General features: G+C 39.8%; 2 protein-coding genes and 1 non-coding gene across 9 annotated transcripts in view; 1 reads left to right on the top strand and 2 right to left on the bottom strand.

Annotated features, from left to right (window-relative positions):
* The window catches only part of CDNF (cerebral dopamine neurotrophic factor), a gene marked incomplete at its 5' end in the record, with an annotated part of 22,056 nt that extends 21,175 nt beyond the window's left edge, over window positions 1–881 (bottom strand). Inside the window, one exon of the mRNA XM_086334266.1 lies at window positions 680–881. Within this exon, the coding sequence (XP_086190392.1) occupies window positions 680–881 (202 nt within the window). The remainder of the gene's footprint in view (window positions 1–679) is intronic.
* Window positions 768–26,759, top strand: LOC147361013 (heat shock 70 kDa protein 14). 7 transcript variants are annotated; one of them, XM_086334255.1, is made up of 17 exons: window positions 768–940; window positions 2,057–2,137; window positions 2,211–2,293; window positions 4,129–4,206; window positions 4,386–5,110; window positions 5,591–6,089; window positions 10,764–10,812; window positions 10,941–11,046; window positions 11,975–12,065; window positions 13,024–13,128; window positions 14,191–14,352; window positions 15,938–16,093; window positions 19,203–19,305; window positions 22,869–23,081; window positions 23,486–23,659; window positions 25,617–25,687; window positions 26,545–26,759. In XM_086334255.1, exons 5-17 carry the CDS (start codon window positions 4,552–4,554, stop codon window positions 26,621–26,623), a joined length of 2,367 nt encoding a protein of 788 aa, XP_086190381.1. In that variant the 5' UTR covers window positions 768–940; window positions 2,057–2,137; window positions 2,211–2,293; window positions 4,129–4,206; window positions 4,386–4,551; the 3' UTR covers window positions 26,624–26,759. The 7 variants fall into 7 exon arrangements, with proteins under 7 accessions (XP_086190381.1, XP_086190382.1, XP_086190379.1 ...); XM_086334256.1 differs by having other exon boundaries at window positions 4,311–5,110; XM_086334257.1 differs by lacking the exon at window positions 768–940 and adding an exon at window positions 3,025–3,200 and having other exon boundaries at window positions 4,311–5,110.
* On the bottom strand, window positions 23,990–24,109 carry LOC147361014 (small nucleolar RNA SNORD22). The gene has a single exon (XR_015140119.1). It is a non-coding gene; the product is annotated as a small nucleolar RNA SNORD22 (small nucleolar RNA).

Genomic DNA, 26,759 nt, shown 5'->3' with positions numbered 1-26,759 from the left:
AATAAAAATAATAATAATAAAATAAATAAAAATGAGGGACAAAGAGAAAAATAAATAAATAAACGCACCAGCTTTGACTACGGCGGTTTAATAGAGCCAGACCAAGAACGCAGTCTGAAGGTGTCACTGGGCCCAGCTCGAACTTTTGTCTAGGCTTGGACGAAGGCGATCAGAAACCAGGGCCAGGGCCCGCATTCCTGAGTGCAATGTTATTTATAGCCAAGGCTGGGAGACGCCAAAGCTAACAACAGCTGCGCTGTGACCTGGTGCCACCGCCATGCAAGCAGGTCTCACACCGCTCACCTTCACAGTCGGCGCCCGGGATCCCCCCGGCCTCCTGGCCCTGCGCCCGCCCCGGGTTAGAGACCCAAAGTCCGGCGCAAAAGGCCACCATTGCGGCTGCGCCGCCGCACCACATGCTGAGCCAGCAGTTTCAAACTCCTCGCCACCTGCGAAAAGAACAGCCGCGCGGGTATCGCCGGCAGGACGAAGCAGCGCGGAGCCTGGGATGCAATGAATCTACCCGGAGTTGCTAGGACAAATGACGCAACTCAACCGTGAGTTTCCATTGGCTCTCAGGAAAAGAGGGTGGGACGAAGGAGCCTTTTCGTTTCTCATCCCCGACCTGCGCGTGCGCAATATTGCTCAAGCTGTGCTGCCCCAGCGGGGAGAGACTCACAATAGCTAATCGCCGACTGCGCGACAGAAAAGGCGGGACCTTCACGCTGATTGGCGGCGACGCGGGCGGCCTCGGCAAGGGCCGAGGCGTAGTGGGTGGACTGGAACGTGAAGTCTCCGCGGTGCTTGATGGGGCTGTGCCGCGGCCCGGCGCTGTTGCTGTTGGGAAACCACCCGTTAGTGCTGCCGGCGTCTCTGCCGCCTCATGGCGGCCATCGGGGTTCACCTGGGCTGCACATCAGCTTGTGTGGCCGTCTATAAGGTGAGGGACTCGGGGAGCTGGGTTGCGGGTGCAGCGTCCTTTGGGTACGAGGCCAAGTCCTTTGGTCTGCGGGGTTGTGAACAGCGTGTCGCGGGCCTAGGGACGTCGCACGGAGAGGCGATTCTGCGAGGAAGTCTCGGGGCTAAGGGCTGGGCGGACTCGGCCTCTTCCCCTGCGGCCCCTCAGGAAAGGCAGCTGCGGACCCAGCACATCCAGGGTGCAGGAGGACCCGGGGACATCCTGTGTTCCGAAGGCCCCGAGCCCAGGGGCGGACCCAGGGACTTTCTGGGCGCCGGAGGCCCCAGGGGCGGGGGCGGGCCCGGGAACGTCCTGGGCGCGCCCGGGAACGTCCTGGGCGCTGGAGGCCCCGGGAGTTTGGGGGGCGGACCCAGGGACACGCTGGGAGCTGGAGGTCCCCCCTGAGGGTGGGGACGGACCCGGCCACGTCCTGGGCGCTGGAGGCCTAGAGGAGGAAGGCGGACCTGGGGACCTCATGGACGCAGGATGCCGGGAGGGGGACCCGAGCGTCTGGTACCCGGAGGTTTCTGGACGTTTGCCAAGAAAGAGCAAGGTGGCGGCGATCTGGAACTGGACCTGTTAATCCCGAGAAGCGTAGGAAGCCAGTTGATGGTGTGTGCTCCAGTCACTTGTCCTTTCTGGAAATGAGTGTGTGACTGGGAGTTTAGGGCTTCTTCTCGTCTGTGGGGAGGCGGAAGGAACCATAAGGGACAGCCCTGATACTCGTCTCACGGTTAAATGTCAAATGATTTGTAGGGAAAAGCCGAAGGATTGTTGCTAATTCATCATATGTAAAAAGAGGGAAGAAAGATTAGCGTTTACAGGGAAAAGGAAAAGAGATAGAAAGGTTAATGTATTAACACGTTATTTTATATAGAGAGGTTATTATCATGTCTCTTCTGTTATCAACTATGCAGAACAGACTGAAAAGAGGCAGCTGGTTGTAGAATTCTGGTTATTAAGATCTAGAAATACAGTAAAGCAGTTTTTGTTTCCACATATATGTCAGTCACAGGGCCCCACATATGTCTGAATGTATCTAAAGAGACTATATATTTCATTTCAAAAGAACTAATACAGTTGTGTATTTACCTCCAGGATGGCCGGGCTGATGTGGTCGCAAATGATGCAGGCGACAGAGTTACTCCAGCCATTGTTGCTTACTCAAAAAATGAAGAGGTACCATTCTCCTCATTTTTGTACATTGAAATAAGTATAAAATGACGTGTTGTAATAGATTGCTCTTTTTCAGGTTGTTGGATTGGCAGCAAAACAAAGTAGAATAAGGAATATTTCAAACACAGTAATGAAAGTCAAGCAGATCCTTGGCAGAAGGTATGGAGTAAAATAATGCTTTCACCTATGGTAAACAAAAAACATGTTTATAATTTAAATGTAAGCATAATTTGAAATGAAACTAGAAACTTCCAGTGTGTTTTTCGTTGTTTTTAATGACTGAGTCATTTCACAGAATTCCCCAGTAGGCTGTTATCTTTTGATATTAGTGCTGAATTTTCTCAAAGATGGGATTCACGGAGACATTTAGACATTTGCTTCTCGCTTACAGGTCTGTTAGTATTGGTAGATGCCAGTGTGCATTTAGTTTTGATAATTTGTATCATTCAGAGGTGGCAGTTTGAACTTAACACGTTTTTACAGTACTCTTTAAACTGCGAGATTGCGTGGGAATTTGAAGATTTATTTGCACTATAGTTGAATTTTGTAAAGTCTATTGTAATTGGTGAATATTTATGTAGAAGCTATTGATTTTCTTCTTCAGATCTCTTTGTGACACTTTCTGGGAACTAACTTTTCCAGTTGGCTTACACCTTAAATCATTAGGGAAAACAGCTTAATTAAAGTCTTAAGAATCAGGTTAATCATCTGCTATAACTTTAATTAAAAGATTAAAGAGGCCTGCTTCCCCAGACTTCTGTCTCCTCAAATTATAGATTACCTCAAATTATAATTATAAATTAGGGGTTTTCGTTTTCATTGGAGTCGTAATACTTGATATAGTGTTTTTAAATTTAAAAGTGCTTTCACATCTATTATTTAATCCACAGAAATCCCTGTAAGATTGGAAGGGCAGATTTTATACCTCCTCATTTCTGGATAAGAAATTCAAAGCACGCAGAAGTTACAGTATCCCTAAATTAGTTTAGTGGGGTGAACTCTACAGGACTGTGGTCCAGGACACCTAACTCTTAACCTCAGGTTCTTTCCTTTCTACCTTACTCAGGTGAGAATTTAAGTAGAAATTTCCTTGTGTTGTTTTTAGGTTTGGGAAATCATGGATTAAATTTGATATGTGTGTGTGTATATATATATATATATATTACATACAGATTTTGGTTTTTTATTATCTCTTACCTATATATTTAGGTAAGTTGAACTTGATGCTCATTTTTTTTTCTTTAGAATATCTGTGATTAAGTCAAAAACTATAGTGTTTTGGAGAGAATTCAAATTGTTGTGAAGATACATACACTCGCATATCCATGTATCTGTTGACTAAACTTAGTACTGAGCGTATTGAAAATAAATTGAGTTGCTGTCTAAATTTTTCAAATTATAAACTGAAAAAAAAAGGCAGGAAGTAAGCAGCCAATAATATTTTTTTTAATTAAACTTTTTTTGAGATAATGGTAGATTTACATATTGTTGCAAGAAATAATACAGAGAGATCCAATCTATTTCTGGATTTACCATTTTCTCCCAACTGGTAACATCTTGAAAAACTATACTACACTATCACAACCAGGGTACTGGCATTGACACGGTCAAAATCCAGAATAGTTCTATAGGTGCATCTCTTTGGGAGCCCTCTTTGGGTTTTGTTGATATTTGGGGGCAGGTGGTGGAAATAAAGATATGGATGTCTTCTGCCATATTAGGCAAAAAGCTTTGTATTAGTGAGAACAACTTTAGCTTGCTTTTCTGGCCCTGGAAGTTACCTTTTAACAAAGGAGCGCAGTGGTGACAGTCAGATGGGTAACACACAGCATAGCATACCACCCAGGCCAAGGTTAGTGAGGAATGAGCCACAGCAGACACATATTACTGCACCACGGTCCTGCTATCCCTTCTCCAGAGTGATGTGTCTCGGGATCCAGGCATCCCCGCCCCCGTTGGTCTATCTACTTACAAGACAATGGTGATTTTTACAGATACACGGTGGTTCCAGGTCTCAGCCTTGGAAGCATCCTGCCTTTTGTGGAGAAGCCAGTCCCCTTGTTGCCAAGCCAGTAAGGCCCTTTGTAGCCCTTGGTCCAGTCCCCATCCTGAGCGAACTCCCAGAGTTGGGCTTTTCTCAACCCTGGCATCCTTTCTCTTTGCAACCTACTTACAGGTAGCACCACTTAACTTACTGCCACAATTATCCTTACACCGTTCCTGTAACTTTCATTCCCCTGTGGCCTTCCAGCCAGAAATGCGGTCCTCCGACCTGGCTTCTCAGCAATTAGCCCAGAGAGGGAAGAAGCGGCTGGCTCCTGGAGATAGACTGGAGCACACAGAAATTCCTCACACCTTCAGGTCGGCACCCTCCTGCCCAAGAGTCTCCTCCAGCTAGCCTTTCTTCCCAGTCCGCCATGGCCACTTCCAATAGCAGTGCGGGCATCCGGTGGTCCAGACAAGAGACACGGACGCTTCTCTCCATACTAGGCGAGGCAGAGTACATTCAGCGCCTGCAGACCGTGCATCACAACGCAGATGTCTATCAGGCCGTGTCCAAGCGGATGCAGCAGGAAGGCTTCCGCCGCACCGAGCGTCAGTGCCGCTCCAAGTTCAAAGTCCTGAAGGCATTATATTTAAAGGCCTATGTGGCCCACGCCACAAGTATGGGCGACCCACCACACTGTCCCTTTTATGATACTTTGGATCAGCTTCTCCGAAATCAGATAGTGACTGATGCAGACAACTTAATGGAGGACGCTGCTTGGGCCAAGCACAGTGACCTGAATTTAGCAGCCCCTGACACCCCAGGGGAGGAGGGCACCAGCATTCTGGGAGCAAAAAGGACTCAGGCAGCAGAGCATCAGCCTATTTTGAAAACAGTGAAGGAGTCAGATGATTGTCAGCTGAGGGTCAGTGACCAGATGCCAGAAACCAGTGACCTCGAGGACTCCTGGGATGAATCCTCGGGTGCAGGTAACCCCCAAGCGTGTGAAGGGTCCGGGTCCCAGAGTCACTTGGCTCTCATCAGTGTGTATTTGGATGGTGACCTCTTCAGCATAGTCGCTATTTCAGCCCCTGCCCTCTCGTTTAAACCTAATGGTGAGAGAAAGGGCTCCAGATTTTTAAAAGCTATAACCCTAGGTATGTATGATATTAGAACTCTTTTAAACCTCAAGTACTCTTTAGAACCAAACTAGTTTGGGCATTATTTATAATGGGGACTTAGGAACTTGTGGCTGTAGAAAGGGTTGGATAGCTCCATGGAAGGCAGAGGGGGATGTTTTGGACATACTATTGTAGCAGACCAAAATATCCGCATGAGAAAATGAATTCTTCCCCACCCCCTGCAGAGAGATGCCTTGGTTTTGTCCTTGTGTCTCAACTCTGCAGCTGGCTCCAAGCATTCCCATAGCAGGAATGTCCTCTCTGCAACATTGTTGCTTTGTTTTGCAGGGTGCTCTCAAGGGACCCCCAGCTACAGCAGCTCTCATCACCTTTTCAGAGGTGCAGCTGCCCCCTGTCAGAGCATCCCCATGACCAGACTGGCTGTGTCCGGTGAGCCCAGCCCCTGCTCCAGCTCCAGCCGAAACATTCACGGGGTGGCCTCCGCACAGCAGCCTCCAGCCTCCTCCTCCAGGGCTCCTTTTGTTTCTGGTGGGGATAGACCTTTGACCAGTGAGCCCCCTCCCAGGTGGGCCCGGCGAAGAAGGCGGTCAGTGGCCAGGACTATTGCAGCCGAGCTGGCAGAAAACAGGAGGTTGGCACGAGAACTTTCAAAGCGGGAGCAAGAAAAACTGGATCGGCTGATTGCCATTGGCGAGGAGGCCAGCGCTCAGCAGGACACTGCCAACGAGCTCCGCAGGGATGCGGTGGTTGCGGTCAGACGCTTGGCCACAGCAGTGGAAGAGGCAACCGGGGCTTTCCAGCTAGGACTTGAAAAGTTGCTTCAGAGGTTAATTTCAAACACCAAAAGTTAGGAGCTGATCATGCAAGAGTGTATTTCCTACACTGGCAGAGCCTGGGTCCAACCAATGCCTCCTGATACCCCAGCTCCTTTTCCATGTCCTCAGACAAAAAAGAGTGGATGAACGGTTAATATGTGGAGTGGTAGGAACATATGTGCTAGTGGCTGCTCCCAGGTGTCTCCACTAGTTGAAAGACCCTTTAGAAATGCAAGGGGTGGCCCAGTAGAAAAAGGATGCAACCAAGGCCACAGAGCTAGTTAGCCCTAGCTTTGTCACTGGTGGGAGACACTTTAGTTTACCTCTATACACCAGCTTCCTCAGCTGCTAAACCTGCCTACCTCACAGGGTTGTTGTGAGGATCAGATGGCTGAAATAGATGTGAAAGGGTTTAAAGCACTATACACATGTAAGTTATTAAAGCATATGACCTTGGCTGAGAGAAGGCTGGGGTGAGGCACAGTAGTTGACAAGATACAGGATTAGGGTTGTACACCATGACCTCATTGCTTAAATCTCTACTAGTTTAACTTGACTGCTTCCTGGAGTTTACAATCTTCAGTTCTTAAAACCTCTCTGTAGTTCATTAGGCTAATGTAGACACAACATGTGTTGGTCCCTTTTTATATTTGCTGTGTCTGTGACATAACTACTAGAAGCACTGAATAGTCAAACCATCTTTGCCTCTATTTTACTTGTCCTTAGTCTATCTCTATGGATATGGTTCAGAACTGATAGGAAGCCACAATCATGTGTTTTGGTTCATGTTGATAATCTTTGATGAGAAATTGGCTATCTTATAAAATAACTCCCTATAAGTAAATTCTTTGCATTCCATGTTTAGGTTTCTTTATATTCATACTTATATATCTTTAGGTTTGGTTTGTCATTTGGAGATCATGGAAACAATTTGGATTATATAAGCTTCCCAAATACTTGTAGCTAATTTTGTTCTCTGTGTCTTTGTTTTCTGTCTAGAATGTTGCAAAAGGCAAGACTGAGAAAATGTTTCTTCTAGGAAACTCCAGAGTCACTTTTTCTCACAAAGTGTAAACAAAAGTTCACCTTGTTAATGGCATATTATTAGAAGAGAATAGCTTTGGTAACAGTTGAGGGTGGTATGAATAAGGAAAGCCTGCAACAGATAACTCTTTTTAAAAGCACCAGCCCTTCACAGACACATCCCCTTTTCTCTCTGAAACACACACATTTCCTACAGGAGATAGATGGTATTGAGCCAGGCTTCCAACTTACTTTAGAAGGGAAGCCATAACTGACCATCATTAACCTGACTTAAAGCTCTTAGTGGTTATTTGGGCTTCCCAGGTGGCTCAGGAGTAAAGAACCTGCCTGCTGATGCAGGAGACATAAGAGACATGAGTTATTTCAAGAAATATAAAAAGCAGACTTGGAATTTAAAAAGCTTTCCTATAAGCTAGTGGTGGTGGTGGTGGTGGTTTAGTCTCTTGACTCATGTCTGACTCTTGTGACCCCATGGACTGTAGCCCGCCAGGGTCCTCTTTCCATGGGATTATCCAGGTAAGACTACTGGAGTGGGTTGCCATTCCTTTTCCAATGATCTTCCTGATCCAGGAATCAAACCTGTGTCTCCTGCATTGCAGGCAGATTCTTTATCCCTGGAACCACCAGGGAAGCCCTCCTGTAATCTAGAGAGTGAAATAAAAAGTACAGGCCTGTTGGGAGAGGTTTTGTTTTATATTTTGCAGCTCAGTTGCTTACCTAAATACTGGAAATACCATTAGGTGGAGAAATGGTCCGAACCACAGTGGGAACATCCCTGGAACCAGGAACAGATGGCAGGCAGGCAAGCTGCTCTGGTGAACGAGTGATTATGGAGGAGGTGTGAGGTAGACTACACTGGAATCGAGTTAGAACTCCTGGGTTCTGATGCTGTCACACTTTGTTACATTGAGCAAATCACTTGTCTTTTTTTTGTGCCTCAGTTTATTTATCTCTAAAGAGAAGTTTGTACCTTCTCGTACCTTCCAGAAAATTAGATGAATAGCATAACAGAAGACAAAGTGAAATTATGATTGTCATGTTTTCAGTCACAGCAGCATATTAATGTATGTTTGAAACACTGCTAACAGTTGTATTTTAGGGAAAGATTCTACAGTATTGATATTTATGACTTCTCGTGGACTTGTATTAACTCCATACCCAGACATAGATTCCTTGCTTTAAAAAGGCCTGGAAATGGAGATAATTTTTTTTTAAATTTTCTTCTGTGTTGTTTTAGGCCCTTATGTAGAGGGATCCATTTCAGTTACAACTGGATAACACTACCTGTAGATAGTTAGATTTTCTGAAAAATTAAGGAAGTACTTGAAACAGTTAGGCCCATACTCTATTAATCACTTAATGGTAGCAAAGTACTCCGGCAGGGATTTATTGGAGAGAAGAGAAGTGCTAAAGCATGATGGTCAAGTTGAACTTTAGAGGCAGTAGTGTGCAGACCTGAAGGGTAAAGTAACTTGAAGGTGGGAATAAAATTAAAGGGAAAGATCCTAAAGAAGTCAACAGAATAACAGGCCAAAGCCTGTTCAGAGGAGGAAGTTGTAATAAAGGGAGACTGGAGGAAAACAGGCCCAGATATCGTGCCTGAGCTCTAGGCCCAGCTGGGACTCCCCATCTGTCCACAAGCAGGTCACTTTACCGTTTTGTACCTCAGGCCCCTCCCCTCTGCAGTGGGAGGCCATCCCAGCTACCTCATAGGAGCTGCATGAGGACCCAGTGGACAGATGGCTATAATAGGTTCTGTGCTGGGATGGTGCGGGGAACAAGCCCAGTAGCATGTTAGTGTGGGGTGAGGATCTGCCTATTGCAAGGGGCCCTTCAAGAAAGAGGAGGATGAAGGCCAGGGTGCCCTGGTAGGAGTGATGCTCTGCCTCCCGAAGCCTGCAAAGTAAATGGTGCTATGTATACCAGCCTCCCACCACCCTCTGTCTCTCTGTGAAGTGACTTGATCCTGGTGTGGACAAATAAAGTTGCTATCTGTACACAGATGTGGGTCAGTCCACTACTTTCTGGTGCTACTGTGAACATTTGTCCATCATCCCCATCCTCTGCTTTCTGCTTATCCACTGGCTAACCTCCAGGACCTTACCTCTCTGAGACCTTCAGAGCTACATGTGCTTTCTGTCCTCAAATGAACAAGACCCTCAGTTGAGAAAGAATTTGCCATTTCTAAAAGTCCTTTAAGTCCCATTAATCCTATCAGGTCCAAAACTGCCATTTCTAAGAGTTCATTAAATTCCATTTAAAGCCATTAAAATACCCTTTTCTGGCAAATTATCTGAGTGACGGATAACATACTCAGAGAAATCATCCTGGTTGACTTAAATTCTGTTCTAAAGGCATCTAAACCACTACATGTCAGGCCAACATTACAGCATTGATGGGGGAAAAAGTTACCATAGGCACACTTAGTCTTTTTTTTCTTATCCTTAAAATATTTGTCCAGGATATGGTATAAATACTGGGTTTAGAAAAGAGGGCAGGAGTTAATGGAAAGAATACTAAACTTTATATGAAAGATCTGGATTCCAGCCAGTTGTGCTATTAATTAGCCATGTGACGTCAGACAAACTGCTTACCTGTCATAGTGGAGGTGATAGGAGGAATCTACAAATATTGCCAACAAAGTTCTAAGCCAAATTAATCCCATTTTTAAGTCCCTTTCATTTCCCCCTTGTTTACACAGATTAGGGCCCTCATGTTTGGTAACCCTTCAGTGAAGAGCCACTGTTAATTTTCATCTCCTCCTACTAAACAGTTAAGACTGGTCTCTGGACAGAATAGCTGCAGCCCCTTGCAAGAAGGGTTAAGTGGAAGGATTGACCTTATCTTCATTTATAGATGAAATTAGGCCAAGAATCAGACTTTTATCCCTGCTCAAGGCAAAAGTACCTTAGTAGTTCACTGTCTTCACTGCAAGGCAGTCTACCTAGCCTGGTAGAGAAGACCTGGGATCAAGTACTGACTCTTCCCCTTATCAGCTTGTAAGTTGTTGACTGTCTATAAATCTGTTACTCCTGAATACTACCTGCCAAACTAACCCCGCTTAAGTGCTGGGAAGATCCAGTGGAAATGTTTTGTAATCTGCACTAGTCTGCATTAATTTGTATTACTATTTTGAGCAGCGTAATACCCATTGTCTTAGTTTTTTCCTTGCCATACACATTTCTTGAGTACCTACTTTGTATAGGACAGTATCTATCTACTTGTAGTACTCTGTACTTTTACATATAATAATATTCATACTTTTGCTCAGTGCTTTTAGGTTTCAGACATTGATTCATGTTCAGAAACCAAGCAACAAAGATGGTGTTAGGTATTCCGGTTTGAGGTTTTACCTCCTTTTGTCCTTTTTAATCTCAGTGGTTTGGCTCTGAGATATGATCAAAGATATGATATTATAGGACTTAAAGTAATTGATACTATGAAAATATTCTCAAATGTATAACATCTATTGATAGTAAGATCAGAACAAGTAAGAGTTATTTACTTTCAAATGTGAAGATTAACGCTTTCATGGAATTACTGTAATTATATTTTTATATTTGTTGGTTTGAAGAATATAATCTTTAAAACTTACATATCAATGATGATGATATAAATATTTATATTTGTCTTATGGACAGCTCTGATGATCCTCAGTCTCGGAAATACATCACGGAAAGTAAATGTTTAGTGAGTATGCTTCTATTATTATTTCCCTGTTACACAGAATAACTGCCAAGGTCGTGACCCAATTATATTGATTTGAAACTTTGTATTTTGTTAAAATCATTTCTTATTTTAACACACTTCTTTCACAGGTCATTGAAAAAAATGGGAAGTTATTATATGAAATAGATACTGGAGAAGAAAAGAAATTTGTCAGCCCAGAAGATGTTGCCAGACTGATATTTAGTAAAATGAAAGGTATTGAGCAAAGGAAAAGATCTTTTTAAAAGTTGGCCTTTTAAAAAAGCTAGAGGTGTTTTTTGATCTGGAGTGAAGCAGGGTGATTGAGCAGATGTGCAGTGAGGAGGCCTAAATTATGCTAGACCTGACTGGCCTGCTAACTGGCCATGTGACCTTGATTAGACGACTTCTTTTCCTTGACTGTGGTTTCCCCGGAAGAAATGTAAATGGATGGGGCCAAATCAGCGTTTTCAAAACTTCTAAAGACAAAGTGGCCAGTAAGCTGGTGAAAAGTGAATTATTATGTCTCCCTCAAGATAGTACAATCTCCACAGTGTTTAAGCAGATTAGGTAGGTCTGGCTTTATCACTTCAGGCAAAAGCTTGGAGCTGAGCAGCCTCCTGTGGAACAACTTGAGGACTTCTGGAGTGGGTTGTTGACGAGGCTTACTTCAGCTCTGGAATCTGTGATGAAAGTAATTGGGATGGAGGGCAGCCTTTTATGGTAGTTGGGCTGCACCTTTGTGCATCAGAAGCCCGTTCTCAGTGGGGCCCATCTCATTTGGGAGGTGGTTGAAACTTGGAAGCCTGAGAACTACACACTTTAGAAAGTACCTAGTCACATGTCCACGAACTATACCAAAACCATAGAAAGTAGTGCACAGTTTAAGAGAACAAGAGAAGGAGATCAGTGGGGTGGGACAGCCTCACAAATTGGAAAATCTTTATAATAAAAAGATCTTTGGCACAAAAAAATAAACCTCAGTATCACTTGACATTTTTGTGTATTGTCAGAATTTATGTTTTTCTTCCAGTTTTATTGAGATATAATTAACATACAGCACTATATAACTAAAGGGTATAGTGTAATGATTTGACTTATGTATGTCATGACATGATTACCACATTAAGTTTCATGAACTAAAAAAATTTTTTTTCGTATACAGAAACGGCACATTCTGTCTTGGGCTCAGATGCCAATGATGTAGTCATTACTGTTCCATTTGATTTTGGAGAAAAGCAAAAAAGTGCTCTTGGGTAAGTATAATATGAAGTTTCTCTTAAAGGAAATATAAATTTCACAACATTGCTATATAGTAAAAGGTAAAATTATATGTGAAAATACCTTACACAAAATGTTGTGTTTGTATATCATGTATATATTTATATATGTAAATCCTGTGGTAAAATCGTGGTAATAATCATTAATATTGCCTATATTTTATGAAGTGTCAAAAGAACCTGAAACCGCATGTATTAATATCTTCCTCGCTATTTTGATTGGAAACATTTGATGACCAGATTAAGTTGACGTTTGTGAATCACTTTGCCTTAGTGTATTGTAATTAAGGCTTATGTAGGAATTGTATAAAAATAAGCAATTTTAGAAAGTATTTGAGTTTTTTTTTAACCTAGATAAACATCTAAACAAAAAATTGTATCTAGTTTTCATAAGTTGTTATGCAAATGTAATTGGCAAGCACCCAGTCTTTTGGTCTGTAGATAGAGTTCCTTGTAGGGCTTTGCTGAACATCTGATTTGCTTCTGGGCCACAGAATTGCTTTGTTTACTTGTACTTGTGGAATGTTAAAGCTGTGAACCTAAAGTAAAGAAATTGGAAATGTATTATAAGTGTTTTATAAATATGTATTGTATTAACTCTGAAATGAATTATAAAATATGTCCTAATCTCTTTCTGAAATTTGTAAGCTCAAGCATTTGGAGAGCTTTCTTTCCCTTAATATGGGCACATGTTGTCTTCTTTGTCAAGAAAATAGACTCTGAACATTATTATTTTAAAGAGAAATTAATCTCTACACTTAAAGACTTAGGTCTGTTTCTTGTGTTCTGTTATCTTGCTTCTAAAAGATCATTACCCTTCATGTTCTGCTTGTGAAATCTTATTTGCTATTGCATAAAATCTTTAGCAGAGCATTTCTAAAAATGTAGACTTGAACATGCGATACCAAATTGATTAAAAGCACATTGTCCACAGGGAAGCAGCCCGAGCTGCTGGGTTTAATGTTTTGCGGTTAATCCACGAACCGTCTGCAGCTCTTTTGGCTTACGGAATTGGACAGGACTCCCCCACTGGAAAAAGGTAAAAACCATATTTTCAGCTTTAAGTTTTTCAGTGTAGAAAACATTTTAGATGATAGCAGTTATTTCAATAGAGATTGTTATATAGTGCAGTCATTCCAAGCTTTTATAGATGGAAAGACATCAAAATCCTCATCTAGAGTTTTTCAAATAGATGAGAAAGATGTCCTAGAAAGCTGAGAACAGATATAACAGGAGGGAAGGTTGCGCTCTTCTGCCCTTCTCTTATCATCTAACACTTTGTCCCTTTAGGAAGGAAGATTTGCAGTTTATAAGCCAGCCAAGTTACAACTGAAGCTCTAGGACACTGTTAAGTTTACTACCAATTTGAATATTAAACATACTTAGAAAAACAGTGAGGACTTTCATGGCAGGAGATAACAGAAAAGACAGGATGGGAATTTAAGATTTCATTTGATAATGAAATAGTAAAATGTACTCCTAATTTAATTGTAAAACTGGTCCTAATAGATCTGACACATTGTGCAACTTTAGGGATGTCAATTCAGATGTGTTAATTTTCCCTAATTGTATCTTTTCATTCATATCTCACAAAGAAACTAATATAAATCACTAGGAATTTAAGTAATCTAAAATGTAGAATATCAGAAATTTTGGATTTTGACTCATAGGAAATTAATGCCTAGTTTTGCATATGTTTTAACTTTTGTAGAACATGGACATTGCAGTAGTAACTAAGAGTATTAACGAAGTTTCTATATTTAATGCTCTTAGACTTACTTTAATTGCAAATCTCTTTTTTATTTACTTTGAAAAGTTAGTGTCTTGAACTCCAATTAGTGAGAAAGAATACAATTTTACCAGCAGGATTAAATAAAAATGAGCTTTGACTTAAAATCAGAAGATCTGGTTTCTAGGCTTGATTCATTCCTAAGTGATAACCATGGACACCTCAATTTCTCCCATAAGAGCTTCAGTTTCCTCATTTGTGATTTACAGGAGTTAAACTAAATGACTTCTTAGTTTAAGAAATCAAAATTGGCTTTACAATACTATGATTCTCTCATAACTTACTCGTGGTTTTTTTTTTTTTTTTTTTTAGCAACATTTTGGTGTTCAAACTTGGAGGAACATCCTTATCTATCAGTGTCATGGAAGTTAACAGTGGAATATACCGTGTTCTTTCAACAAACACTGATGATAACATTGGAGGTACCCACTTCACAGAAACCTTAGCACAGTACCTAGCCTCTGAGTTTCAGAGGTGAGTATTAATGGACTTGATATGTTTGGTGATAAACCTGAAATTTAGCTTCAGGTTTAATTTTTTTTACCGAATTTATTTGAAATTGTCCTTTCAAAGGAGGGCATGGTTTTTCCAGGGCACTGGATATTTTCATGTCTGAAATTATACAATCTATCCTGGCAAACAGGCGAAAGCAGAGACCCAGCTGCCTCGTACAGTATACTTAGAGTTTTCACTCGGTGTAAGGGACCACCAGACACTGAACTGCATGAACTTGGATCTCAAGTTCAACTTCCTAATTCGTCAGTGGTTGCTTTTATGTTTGGGTGAAGGAGGGTAAAGGCAGTAAGGTTTCACTACCTTCTGAACAGTTTTTACAGGTGTAAAAGATTATATTGTAGTTAGATTCCAATGAACCAGTCTTATGTGCTATCTATTACCACAAGGAATATTTTAGTTTTGTTGCTGGATGTAATTATTCCATTCAAAATTCTAATCCTGTTTGGCACATCATGAGTCAAATATATAAAGGTTATATTTGGGACATCACTGCTCTAAAAAGTAGTGTTTTCATCAGTTTGACTACACTGGGTTAAAAAAAAGTCCTGAAAAAGTGGTAATTTCTCATTTGTTCAATAAAGACCTATGATGCTTTTTGTTATAAAGGTGTTCCAACTTAAGGAAAGTGAAAGAAAGTGAAAGTCACTCAGTTGTGTTTGAGTCTTTGCGACTCCATGGATTATACAGTCCATGGAATTCTCCAGGCCTGAATACTGGAGTGGGTAGCCTTTCACTTCTCCAGGGGATCTTCCCAACCCAGGGATCGAACCCAGGTCTCCCGCATTGCAGGTGGATTCTTTACCAGCTGAACCGCAAGGGAAGCCCCTCCCACTCAAGGAAAGGCACTGTTAATTTTATTATGGGTTTTAAACATGTTTAAAAGCAGAGCCATCAGTCACCACTTAGCAAGCAGTTTTAACAGTTAACTCACCTTGGAAGTAGAAGAACTGTAATTTTACATATTTTATAGGTTTCAAATTTCTTTGAAGAAGCACTTTTAGTTTTTTTTTTTTTAATGCTGGACAGATAAGTCTATGCCATTCAGCAAGAATCATGCTATGGTTGTAAATGGTGAAGTATGAGACTTGACCGAACTGCATGAATCTCCTTCAACGTCCTTTTGTCTCATCTGCAAAAAGATGATGGCTCCTCTGCCTCTTCAGTGCAGTCCATAACTGTGGTTAAACAATCCAGCAATTCAGAGTCTTAAGGATATTGGTTATTCATTTTTCCTGAGACCCCTCTTCAAATTCTCTTTCTTTATATATTCTGAAAAAATAAAATCTGGTATTAATATTGATTCTTGAGCTTATTTATTTATTTTTTTACTGGCCATATGGCACAGCATCCAGGATCTTCCCGACCAGGGATGGAACCTGCACCCCCTGCAGTGGAAGCACAGAGTCTTAACTACTGGACACCAGGGAAGTCCCTGATTCATGAGCTTACAATTATCCTAATGGGGATTATCCAGATTTTAATTACAATAAATTCTAAATGACCTAGTAATTTTTAAACTTCAAAAACTGTATTTCTTGTTTAGATCCTTCAGACATGATGTGAGAGGAAATGCCCGCGCCATGATGAAGCTGATGAACGGTGCTGACACTGCAAAACATTCTTTGTCAACCTTGGGAAGCGCCAATTGCTTCCTTGACTCATTGTATGAAGGTCAGGATTTTGACTGCAACGTGTCCAGGTAAAACTGCAGTTCGAAAAACTTCAAAAAGTTCCAAATGTATTCACATTTAGGTGTAATTTTCTCACTTCGGATTTTTCATTTTCTCACTTGAGGTTTTTAGCCCACTATAAAAGGAGAGCTTTTCTGTTTCTACTTCCAGGGTTTTCAGCTCTTGTCAGACTAAATGACTGTTCCCAAAGCAACCATGTCAGTGGTGACTGCCCTGTTATGTTAAACCTACCAGGAGCAGTGTGTGACAGGAGCATCCCAGGCCTTTGAAAGAATGATAAGGGGAGACTTGAAAGTTCCTTTCTTGACTAGCAGTCCCACCTGTATAGTCCCTAGTTCTTTGTGGGGCTTCCACATGCATCAGTGGTTGTTTACTATTTCACTGTTACCCCTGTGTGGCAGGCTATATTCTAAGTTCATTCTTATGTATTAACTCTCAAATTCTCATAGCAACCCAATGAGGTAAGTGCTGTTGTTTTCCTTACTTTACACAGGAGGTTTCGTTTCTTGTCCAAGGTTATCCAGCTAGTAAGTGACAGACCTGGGATGCAAACCCAGCTAGTTTGAGTCCCAAGTTCGTGCTCATTACCTGTCACCTTACTCTGAGGATTGATCTCTGTCTTGGTTTTATTTGCTTTGTCATCCATTGGCAACATTTTAAATTTTAATAGCTTTTGTGACATTTATTAAACACAGATTTAATGTGCATAAAATTATTTTTAATGCTCATATCTTTTCCATAATCCAAAACATTGGTTACAAATGATTGCACCTCCACCCAGGAATGGGTAGGGGAGGCCATTGTCCTCTCATTGTGTGTTGTGTATTACTCACCACACTAATAGCTACCGTGAGTTAGCACTATTTAAACCTCCCAACAAGCTAACAGGTGACTTGGAAGCCTAGTGAATATCCAGAATACAGTATTACATTATTTTTAGGCTTTAAATTCTCTCTTTGTCTGGCCCTTGTAGCTTGCTCCCTCTTTCTCCCTGGGTTTTCCCTGATTCCAGGTCAGCACTGCCACCAGTGGCTATTTAAAAATTTTAGTTAATTAAATAGGTAAATAACATTAAAAATTCATTTCCTCAGTAGCATTAGCCAGAATTAAGTGCTCAGTAGTCTCAAGTGGCCAGTGGCTCCAGAAAGTTCTCTAGATATTTTAAGACATTTCAAGCTACAACCTAAAAGAAAGTTGTTTCATTGAATTTTAATCTCTTGTGGGCAAGAGAGTCTTTATACTTTTTTTGTTTCCAGAATATTTAACTTAGTGCTAAGTTTGTCCAAGTACTCAGTAAATGTTTGCTTATTCATATCAGTTATTAAGAAGGAAATAGAATTTGTTATTTTATTTGCTAGCATTCAGGCTTCTCAGGGGGTGCAAAATAACCAAACTTAAATGCAGCAGAGGCTCAGACCATAAAGAAAAGTAGTGAGAAACAGTTTTTAAAACTTTAAAACATAAAAATAGCAAAAATTTCCAAATTATGGTTTGATTTGAATCAATAGATTTATTGGTAGAAATGCCATACACTGAGAATTTATTTTTAGGTTTTTTGACAGCTTATAAGCAGGCTATGGGTATGATAATTTTTCTATGTGAATTTAATATTATATACATTTGTATGTAGATGAATAACCTAGACTTTTTCCTCCCATGATATTGCTCTGCTGAGTGCCGGGGTCCAGCCCCGGCTGATCCAGGGTATTCGAAGTGGGGACAGCGTCGGCGAGGGTCAGGATACAATAGCTTCAATTAGATATTAATTAAAGATATAAAGAGTAATAGAATAAGGATAGCTCAGTAGGAATATTCAGTGGAGAAAAGAGGCTGAGTAGCTTGGTTTACGCGGGAGACCAATAAAACTTCAAGACAAGAAGTTTGCACCACTTACGTAGGCCGCAGGTGTCCTTCCGTTCTCCCGAAGGAGAGGAGACACTGAGGCCTCCCCGGTCGGATCTTAGAAGCCCAGGCATAATTAGTAAGCATGGCGGGTTCCGCGCTCCAGATGGAGACTCAGCCAGAGTGAGAGAGAGAACGACATGGGGAGACCAGTATTTCGAGAAACTGATCCCAATTCTTTATTTTCCAGAGTCTGTTTTTATACACTGAGATGTTATACAAAAGTCACGTGGGGACAGCAGTCCTGACTTTATCAAAGTCAGGTGCTTCACACAAATGTATACAGAGGTCTTAGGGGTGTTACATCATCTTCTGGCCAGGGGGGGCCTGCTGACAATTTACGACCCTCTCTTTGTGACAACGGTCAGTCAACCAGGACACTTATTTCTCCAGGGGTGATTATTCTTAAAACAGACGCCACCCAAATAAAGTTACATTCCTATAGGGTGAGGGTGTAATGGGTTTTAGTTAAGGAAAGAATTTACTTAGCCTAAGGTCTAACGTGATTAATATCAAAGGTTAATACTTATTTCTTTTATATACTCATTAACGTGTGTAAGGGAAGGGGATATGGAGACTTAGCAACAAACATTGGCTCAACAAATGAAAAACCCTTCACCAATACAATTTCTAATCAGCCCATTATACTTATACTAATAGTTTTCTAACTTTTCTAAGGAACCTGTTTTTAGAAGGTTTAAAGCATCTCGTGCCTCTCACGGTTGGGAGGCTGTGAGCAATCACATGTGGCCGGACAAGCCTGTCAGGCAGGCTAGAGAACCTTCAGAGGAGTTTGTAGGTTAAAACACTCTTATCACGCCCAGGAATTATTATTAACTGGAGCTCTAAGTTAACTCCTTCTCCGAAAGAGGTGGTGGGGGACAGCCCCCCGTAAAGTCAGAGGTGTAGGTGAGAGCACAAAGTAGTAAAGTAGGCAGGGTCTGGTTATGGGGGTAGAAGCTCGAGGAGTTCCAGGGGGACTCCTGAGGCTCGATCCCGCCTTTGCATATGTCGAGCCTCCTTCCTCATGACCTTTGTCACAGGCGGAGTGCCTCACTCTGGCCCCCAACAGCTGAGTGCTTAATATCCTGTTCTGATCATAAACCTACTCTTAAAAGATCTATTACAGTAGGTTTTGACATTACCCTTTACAAGAAAAAGATGTCTTGTTTAACTTATTTCTGCTGTCTCTTTTGTGTTTATGTGTTTTTACAGAGCAAGATTTGAACTTCTGTGTTCTCCACTTTTTAATAAATGTATAGAAGCAATCAGAGAAGTCTTAGAACAAAGTGGATTTACAGCAGATGATATCAACAAGGTAATAACTTTTGTATTTTTCTTATTTATGTTAGGAATAGTTTTCGACTGGGAATTTAGGATATGGCCCCTTGGTACCGAAAGAGTATTTTTATACATGTAAATATTTTCTTACCTTACATTAGGAAATAAGGAAATTTTGATTAATGGCTCTAATGAACTCACAGTTCTGTGTGTTTATTAGCAAAAAAGATTAAAATTCCTTTTCAGTGTATTTTTTGTATATAAGCAAAAACTGACAAATATTAGAGTGTTTCTTAGGTGTCAGGCACTGTTTCTGAGTGTTTTACATGAATTAACTTGCTGTATCTTAACCAGGAACTCTATGAAGTAGGTGATATTATTTATCTCCATTTTATAATTGGAGGCACAGAGGTACAGAGATATAAGTAGCTTCATGGTTATCATGTGGCTAGTGGTAGAACCAGGATTTAACTCAGTGTGGTTCCCAATTCTGCTTTTAACCAGTACAACGGTCTCCTCTCTGCTTGCTGAGAAATATTGCATATTTGCTTGCATAAGAAGATTTAGAGACTTTCAAGAATATTCTACTGGTTTGTAGTTTTTTTCCCAAGATTATTTCTACTCTTTCACAATATATATACATTTTTTCATTGTTGTTGATAAAGGAATTTTCATATAAGAAAACTCAGAAAATAGTCCAGTGTCTTACTTTATAATAAACTTGTCAAATTTGTTGCACAATTTTGAATTTTATGTTCCTTATACAATATTATAACCAATGTCTTTGTCCATATTACTACATAGTCTTCATCAACACAATTTTAAATAGACTCTTGGACTTCCCCAGTGGCTCAGTGGTAAAGAATTTGCCTGCCAGATCAGGAGACGGGGCTTCAATCCTTGGTCCCGGAAGGTTCCATCTGCCACTGAGCAAGTGAACCCGTGCACCACAGCTACTGAGCCTGTGCTCTAGAGCCCTGGAGTCACAGCTGTGTAGCTAGTGCACCCTGGAGCCTGTGCTCCACAAGAGAGTAGCCCCGCTCTCCGCAACCAGAGGAAAGTGCGTGCAGCCGCAAAGACACAGCACAGCCTAAATAAGTCAATAAGAATTTAAGAAAGAATTTTAAATAGGTTCTTAATATCCTAGAAAAGCAAGAGCACCGTAGGTTATTTCATTGTTCTTTTGAACTCCTAGATTGGGTCTTCCCTTCCCCAGAAAAGTGGTGCTCATCTCTTCCTATATTTAAGATTATTCTTTGGGATAAGTTTCTATAATAAAAATATTGAGTCAAAGAATATAGATAGCAGAAGCCTATTTTTACCTTCAGTTACTTTTCAAAAGAGCTGGATTAACTCATACTTTCATCAGCAGTGTATGAGAACAGACATTTTAGTATAACATTGCTGACACTGAGTTTTACATTTAAAGATAAATTTTCCATTAAGTAGTTGAAAAGAGATGTTTTTACTCTATATTTTACTATTATAGGACTCTTTGAAAAAGTATTGTCAATGTTACTAAATAGTAAATGTTTAAGTTTGTATTTCCTTATGTGTAAATATTTCGTATTCTTTAACTGTTTAGTCGATTAAATCTTACGGATTTTTAAAATTTATTTGTGTAAATGCTCTGTATAATCAGAAAATTAACTGCTATTTACTGCAACCTTCGTTTGAGGCATGTAGTTTACTATTGAATTTTGGTTCTATTAGGGAGGATGGGTATTTGACACACCGAGGTTTCATTTATTGACCTATTTAAATCTGTTGGTCTGTTACTCTCATTTCTTCAGCTGCTTCTGAATTTACCAGTTCCATCTTTGTTCAAGTGTTTGACAAATATTTATTACTGTTTTCTTTTAATTTGCTGTAGTTTGAAAGTTTTATATTTTCACTATTTTTGTGTATGTTGTAACATGAAAGTTGCATTCTTTTGTCTGTTTGTAGAGGTTTTAGTTCAGTTGGGTTTTTTTTTTTTTTTTTGCATACATATGCTATGCACTGTGGTACGTGAGTGGAAGAGTGGCTTATAAAGATGAAAGCACATGGTATAAATGATACAAGGCAGTGGTGGGAAGGGAATGAGCTTGGAGACAGATCCAGCTGAATTGGAAAGCTCACAGTGCTAATAGTTCCAGAATAGACCAATCACTTAATTTCCTGAGCCTTACTGTCTTGTCTCTTCTTACTAGGAGGGTGATAATATTTAACTTTCAGGTAAGTATTATTATTCTATAGGGTTGTTGTGAGGATTAAATGAAAACCATGTATGGCACAGGGTGTGACATGCCATAGATGATCAGTTAATGTGAGTTCTCTTCCTTCATTAACTGGTCATACAACCCTGACATTAGATATCACAAATGGTACAATCCTCAATTGCTTGACTAAAGATCAGGTACATTCTTAGAATTAAGGTTTTTTTTTTTTTTTTGGTGTATAATTGCTTTACAAAGTTGTGTTAGTTTCTTCTGTACAATAAAGTGGATCAGCTATATGTATACATTTATTGCCTCCCTCTTGGGGAGGCGATCACCCCCCTCTTGGGGAGGCGATCACCCCCCTCTTGGGGAGGCGATCACCCCTTAAGGACATCACAGAGCACTGAGCTGAGCTCCCTGTGCTATACAGCAGCTTCCCACTAGATACTTCTAAAATACAAGCTTTTGAGAATTTAAAAATATAGTGTTGTCTCTGTAGTTTGTTGACCTTGTGACAGTAATGAACAACCCCCAGGTCTCACTGGTTTTCTGTAGTGAACAGTTTTTTCTTGCTTGTGTTCCACACGAGCAGCTGAAGGTGGCCGTGTGTCTACTGCTTTGGCATTTTTCTGTGTGCTTCTCATTCCATGACCCAGGCTAAAGGAGCAGCTCTCGTGGTGGAAGGGAAAGAGGAAAGCAGCTGGCGGAACATGCAGGGCTTTTAAAACTTCTGCTTAGATATGTTGTACTCCAGTGTATTCACATTCACCTGGCCAAAGCTAAACCCATGGCCGGTCCTGAGTATGGAGCAGAGAAATAAAAGGGAGGGGTTGCAGTGTCTGGGTAGTGGCTGTGGGTGGGGATGTTTAATCCTCTTACAGGGATAGAGGGAGAAAATGATGGGCTTTATATTCACTGAAACATTTAATCCTGGCAAAGTCAGGAAATTGGCTCTCCATTTACAGATGAGGAAACTGTAGGGTTGGCCAAGAAGTTCCTTTTCATCAGCTGTTATGGAAAAACCCAAATGAACATTGTGGCCAACCCAATAAAAGGTTTCCAGAGAGGGTAAGGACTTTCCCTGAAGTAATGCTGGCATGTAAGTGATAGAGCCAGGATTGGAACTCAGATACTTGGCCTCCATAACCAGGGCTCTTTCTTTACTCTTTCGTCATTTTAAACTTTGTCATTATAAGTAAAGAATATGTTAAATATTAACAGTGTACTAAATGCATGTTTATATGTGTATATTTTATATGATAAGTTTAAAATAATATGCCAAAATAGGGCTTCTTATATTTTACCATTTCATGTGATGAAGATGGCCTGTTACATCTAATTTTGAGAAACAATCATTGTTCTAAAAGTAAAAAAACTGAAAATTGTTTTTATTTTCTAGGTTGTCCTTTGTGGAGGGTCTTCTCGAATCCCAAGGCTACAGCAAATGATTAGAGATCTTTTCCCAGCTGTTGAGCTTCTCAATTCCATTCCTCCTGATGAGGTCATCCCTATTGGTGCAGCTATAGAAGCAGGAATCCTTATTGGGAAAGAAGGCCTTTCAGTGGAAGATGCTCTTCAGATAGAGTGTTCAGCCAAGGATATTTTAGTTAAGGTATGTTTAGCTTGTCTTTACTTTTCCATACGTAGTATAAAGTTATTGCCACAGGTTTACATACATATGGTTTTTAAAATAAAACCTTGTACTGGTAAAAATTTTTAATTTAGGTTTATAATTTTACTTGTAATGAGTTTCTGATATTCTTTCAGTTGATATTAATCTGTTAATTTCTTAATTTGCTATCGTTTTAATCATAAGCTTCTAATACAGGTTGAGAAGTGTATGTTTCAATTTATTTTTAAAGTGGGTTGGGATTAAGGATCAGTTCCATTTTCTTCTCTTTGCTGCTTTGTAGTGTTGAGATTATCAACAAGGACTATATCGTCATTTCTAATAGTGATTTTTTTTCTTGTTGTAATGATATCAAAGGATGTGCATATTATTTTCCTGCTTATTAGGGAGTTGATGAATCAGGAGCCAACAGCTTCAAAGTACTGTTTCCATCAGGGACTCCTTTGCCAGCTCGAAGACAACACACATTACAGGCCCCTGGAAGTATATCCTCAGTGTGTCTTGAACTCTATGAGTCTGAGGGGAAAAACTCTGCAAAAGTAGAAAACAAGTTTGCACAGGTGAATATATCAGATTATACTATGAATTAATCACATGAAACCATTTAGCTTTTCCTTCTGGTTTAGGCTCAGTTTAACATTAATTCATAAACTGTGCATATAGGACATTTAACACTTTTTTTTTTTAAAACAAAACTTATTTAGACAGGCTGAAATGATTATATGCTAATTTGAACAGGTAATCTGTAGAAAAAATTTTCGTTTTTTATTTCCTTCATATTGGATTCCATCATGTGTGCTTTGTTCTTTCTTTAGACCCCACAAAAAAATACAATCTACTTTTCAACCAGTCATTTATTCCCCTCTTTGCCTTGTTTAGAAATTCTTAGGATCCCTCAATTCCTTCTGGAATGAGCTTTCCTCTTCTCCCCCAGCCAACCCCAGTGGGTTCACCTTTACAGGCTATGGGACTAGGACAGGGAATAAGACATGAATGTTTCTTCACTGGGATTAACACATTGTTATGAATGGATTAATTGTACTTATTCATTTTGGAAAGAGAAGAAACAAGCTATTTCAATTTGAAAGAGGAAAACGAAAACGAAGTACAGTTGTGTTTCTACTTCTCTTTGTGCTCTCTACCCTCCTTGACAATAAGGTCAGTGGCAGGGGAAATGACATTTATTTGTTTGCTAAATGCCAAGTGTGCTCTACTAGGCAATTTACAAACATAATCCCAAGTGCTATGAGATAGACATTGTTGTGCATTTTATAGGTGATTAAGAAACAGGCTCATGATAGTAAATACCTTGTGCTTGATTGAGCTGAGATTTATCCTCAGGTTGGTTTTACTCCTGAGCCCATGCTCTTGCCATTGCAGCATGCTGCCTCTGACATAGGATAAGTTTGCTTTTTCAAATACCACATGCTTGGATCATATGATATGGTCCTCTACATCCTTTAAAAAGTATGAGGTGGAGCCATGTAATTTGCTTAGAAACATGCCCAAGAAGTAATGGACTTCCCAAGTGGCACAGTGGTAAAGAATCTGCCTGCCAGTGCCAGAGACACAAGAGACCTGGGTTCAGTCCCTGGGTTGGGAAGATCCCCTGGAGTAGGAAATGGCAACCTACTCCAGTATTCTTGCCTGGGCTCCTTCAAGCTAGTAAAGGTTTCAAAGCTCCTCCATATGCTTCTGCAGTGTATCACTATAAAAGTATTTTGCTGTGCACCAGGCTCTAAACTCAGATGGAAGTAGTATTCATCTCTTGAATCAGTGCATTTCTTACATTTTCTTTGGACACACTACTCAGAGACTCTGTAGCTACCAGATGCTGGAAAGGAAAAAACTAGTCACATAATACTGAATTTGGAAGAGAATCTTTTACAGATTCCATCTCTTCTAACTGCCTCAGTTTACAAATGAGTAAACTTGGTGTTTACCTAAGGTCATAAAATTTCATGTTGGCAAAATCTGAAAAGTCACTTTCAAACTTGACCTGTCATTATGCCTTTCTTTAGGAAACCGAGTAATTTTATAGTAAATCCATTAATAATTCTTACTTACAAATGTAATCATAGTAGTACAAAAGAAGTTGACATGTATTTCTTTTAAATGGTTTTTTCAAGTGCATTTAAAATATTTGAATTTTTTAAAGTATATATAAAAGGCTTGCCAAAATGTAATGTACGCATTACTGTAATAGTGTAGTCACCAAAAAGAAAAACAGTCTTTATTTTCTGAGACAAACAGTATCATTTTAATCTAGGACATGACATTTAAGAGGGACAAATAATATTAGTTATCTTCCATGCCCTCCTTTTAGAGGAGACGTGTCAGTTAAGAAAGCTTAATTCTATGCTCTGAATTATGATAAATGCTAAAAGAACTGAAAACAGCCCTGTTTTAAAAGGTTTTTTCAGTAATGAATAAGATTTAGTCCATTGGAATAATTGATGCATCAGTTTATTAATGTCAAAATACTGAATCATCTTTGTATTATTTTTGCCTAAACAGGTTGTGCTCCAAGATTTAGATAAAAAAGAAAATGGATTACGTGATATATTAGCTGTTCTTACTATGAAAAGGTAAAAAATTAATGTACTTCTGATGTTAAGAAAATTTGCTTTGAGATTCTGCCTTTTTTTTCCATTGATTCATCTGTTGTCACTCTGAGAAAATCATTAAAAGCTTGTAAAGATCTTATCAGTAACTTAAATTTTTCCCTGTAAAATGAACTGTATTTGCCAAGAAAAGTGTATCTCAAGTCATTACCATTCTGAATTTTTTGTGACTTCTTTTATTATTATGGGTGTAGTCAACCTAAAAAACTGGTCCATGCAAGTTTGAGACATAATTTTTATCAACGTTAAATATGATTTCCTAAGGTTTACATAATTGATTTTTGTCCTATGAAAGGGTAAGTTTATTTCAGTATTTCAACAGGAAATCTATAGAACATATACTACAAATTAAATTCAGCTGTTATCATTTCTTTAACAATAGTCCATCCATAATACTATGTCTTACAAGTAAATCATTTCCAAATCAACGTTAAGGGCAATTTATTCCATAAATCATATTTAGCCAGAATGTAGAATTCATTAGGGTAGATCTATCATGGCCTGGGATTGAAAACAACTCAGTGTATCTTGAACTTGCATAAAGTTTTCAACTCAAGGTCTTTATCATCATGGGTTCTCAAGGAATACAACCTTCATCATAGTGACACAGAAGGAGATTTTTAAAGAACAACTACCCAAATATGGCATATGATTCTAAATGTAAAGACATGAAGTTGTGTTTCAGTTATTTGTCTCTTAATACTCTTCTTTCAAAAGGTAAAATGATCTCTTATTTACTCAAAGTCCTCAAGTAGTTTCTTACGAACTTTCTGCTTTTATAAATTGAGCTTATGAAGTGTTACTATTTTTTGTTTGCACAGGGATGGATCTTTACACGTGACGTGCACAGATCAAGAAACTGGAAAATGTGAGGCAATTACTATAGAGGTGGCATCTTAGTATTTTAGAGGAACCATGAATTTTTTAAATCTAAAATGTCAACATTATTTCATTTTGTTTAAGAATGTTTATATTAAAATACTTTTCAAATTACCTGTATGATCTATGTTTCTATTAAACTATAGTATATTGGTAA

Source organism: Bos grunniens, chromosome 13 (genome assembly GCF_055505025.1).
Source record: "Bos grunniens cultivar Pamir isolate PY7600 chromosome 13, Bosgru_T2T1.0, whole genome shotgun sequence".
Classification (NCBI taxonomy): domain Eukaryota; kingdom Metazoa; phylum Chordata; class Mammalia; order Artiodactyla; family Bovidae; genus Bos; species Bos grunniens.
The sequence above is the reverse complement of the archived record's forward strand: the minus strand, read 5'-3'. Positions and strand labels throughout refer to the sequence as shown.

Coding starts and splice junctions, on each gene's coding strand:
- LOC147361013 (XM_086334253.1), top strand. CDS start 4,552: ATGGCCACTTCCAATAGCAGTGCGGGCATCCGGTGGTCCAGACAAGAG. Junction 11,047..11,974: donor GATATTTAGTAAAATGAAAG/GTATTGAGCAAA, acceptor TTTCGTATACAG/AAACGGCACATTCTGTCTTG. Junction 25,688..26,544: donor GCTGTTCTTACTATGAAAAG/GTAAAAAATTAA, acceptor TTGTTTGCACAG/GGATGGATCTTTACACGTGA.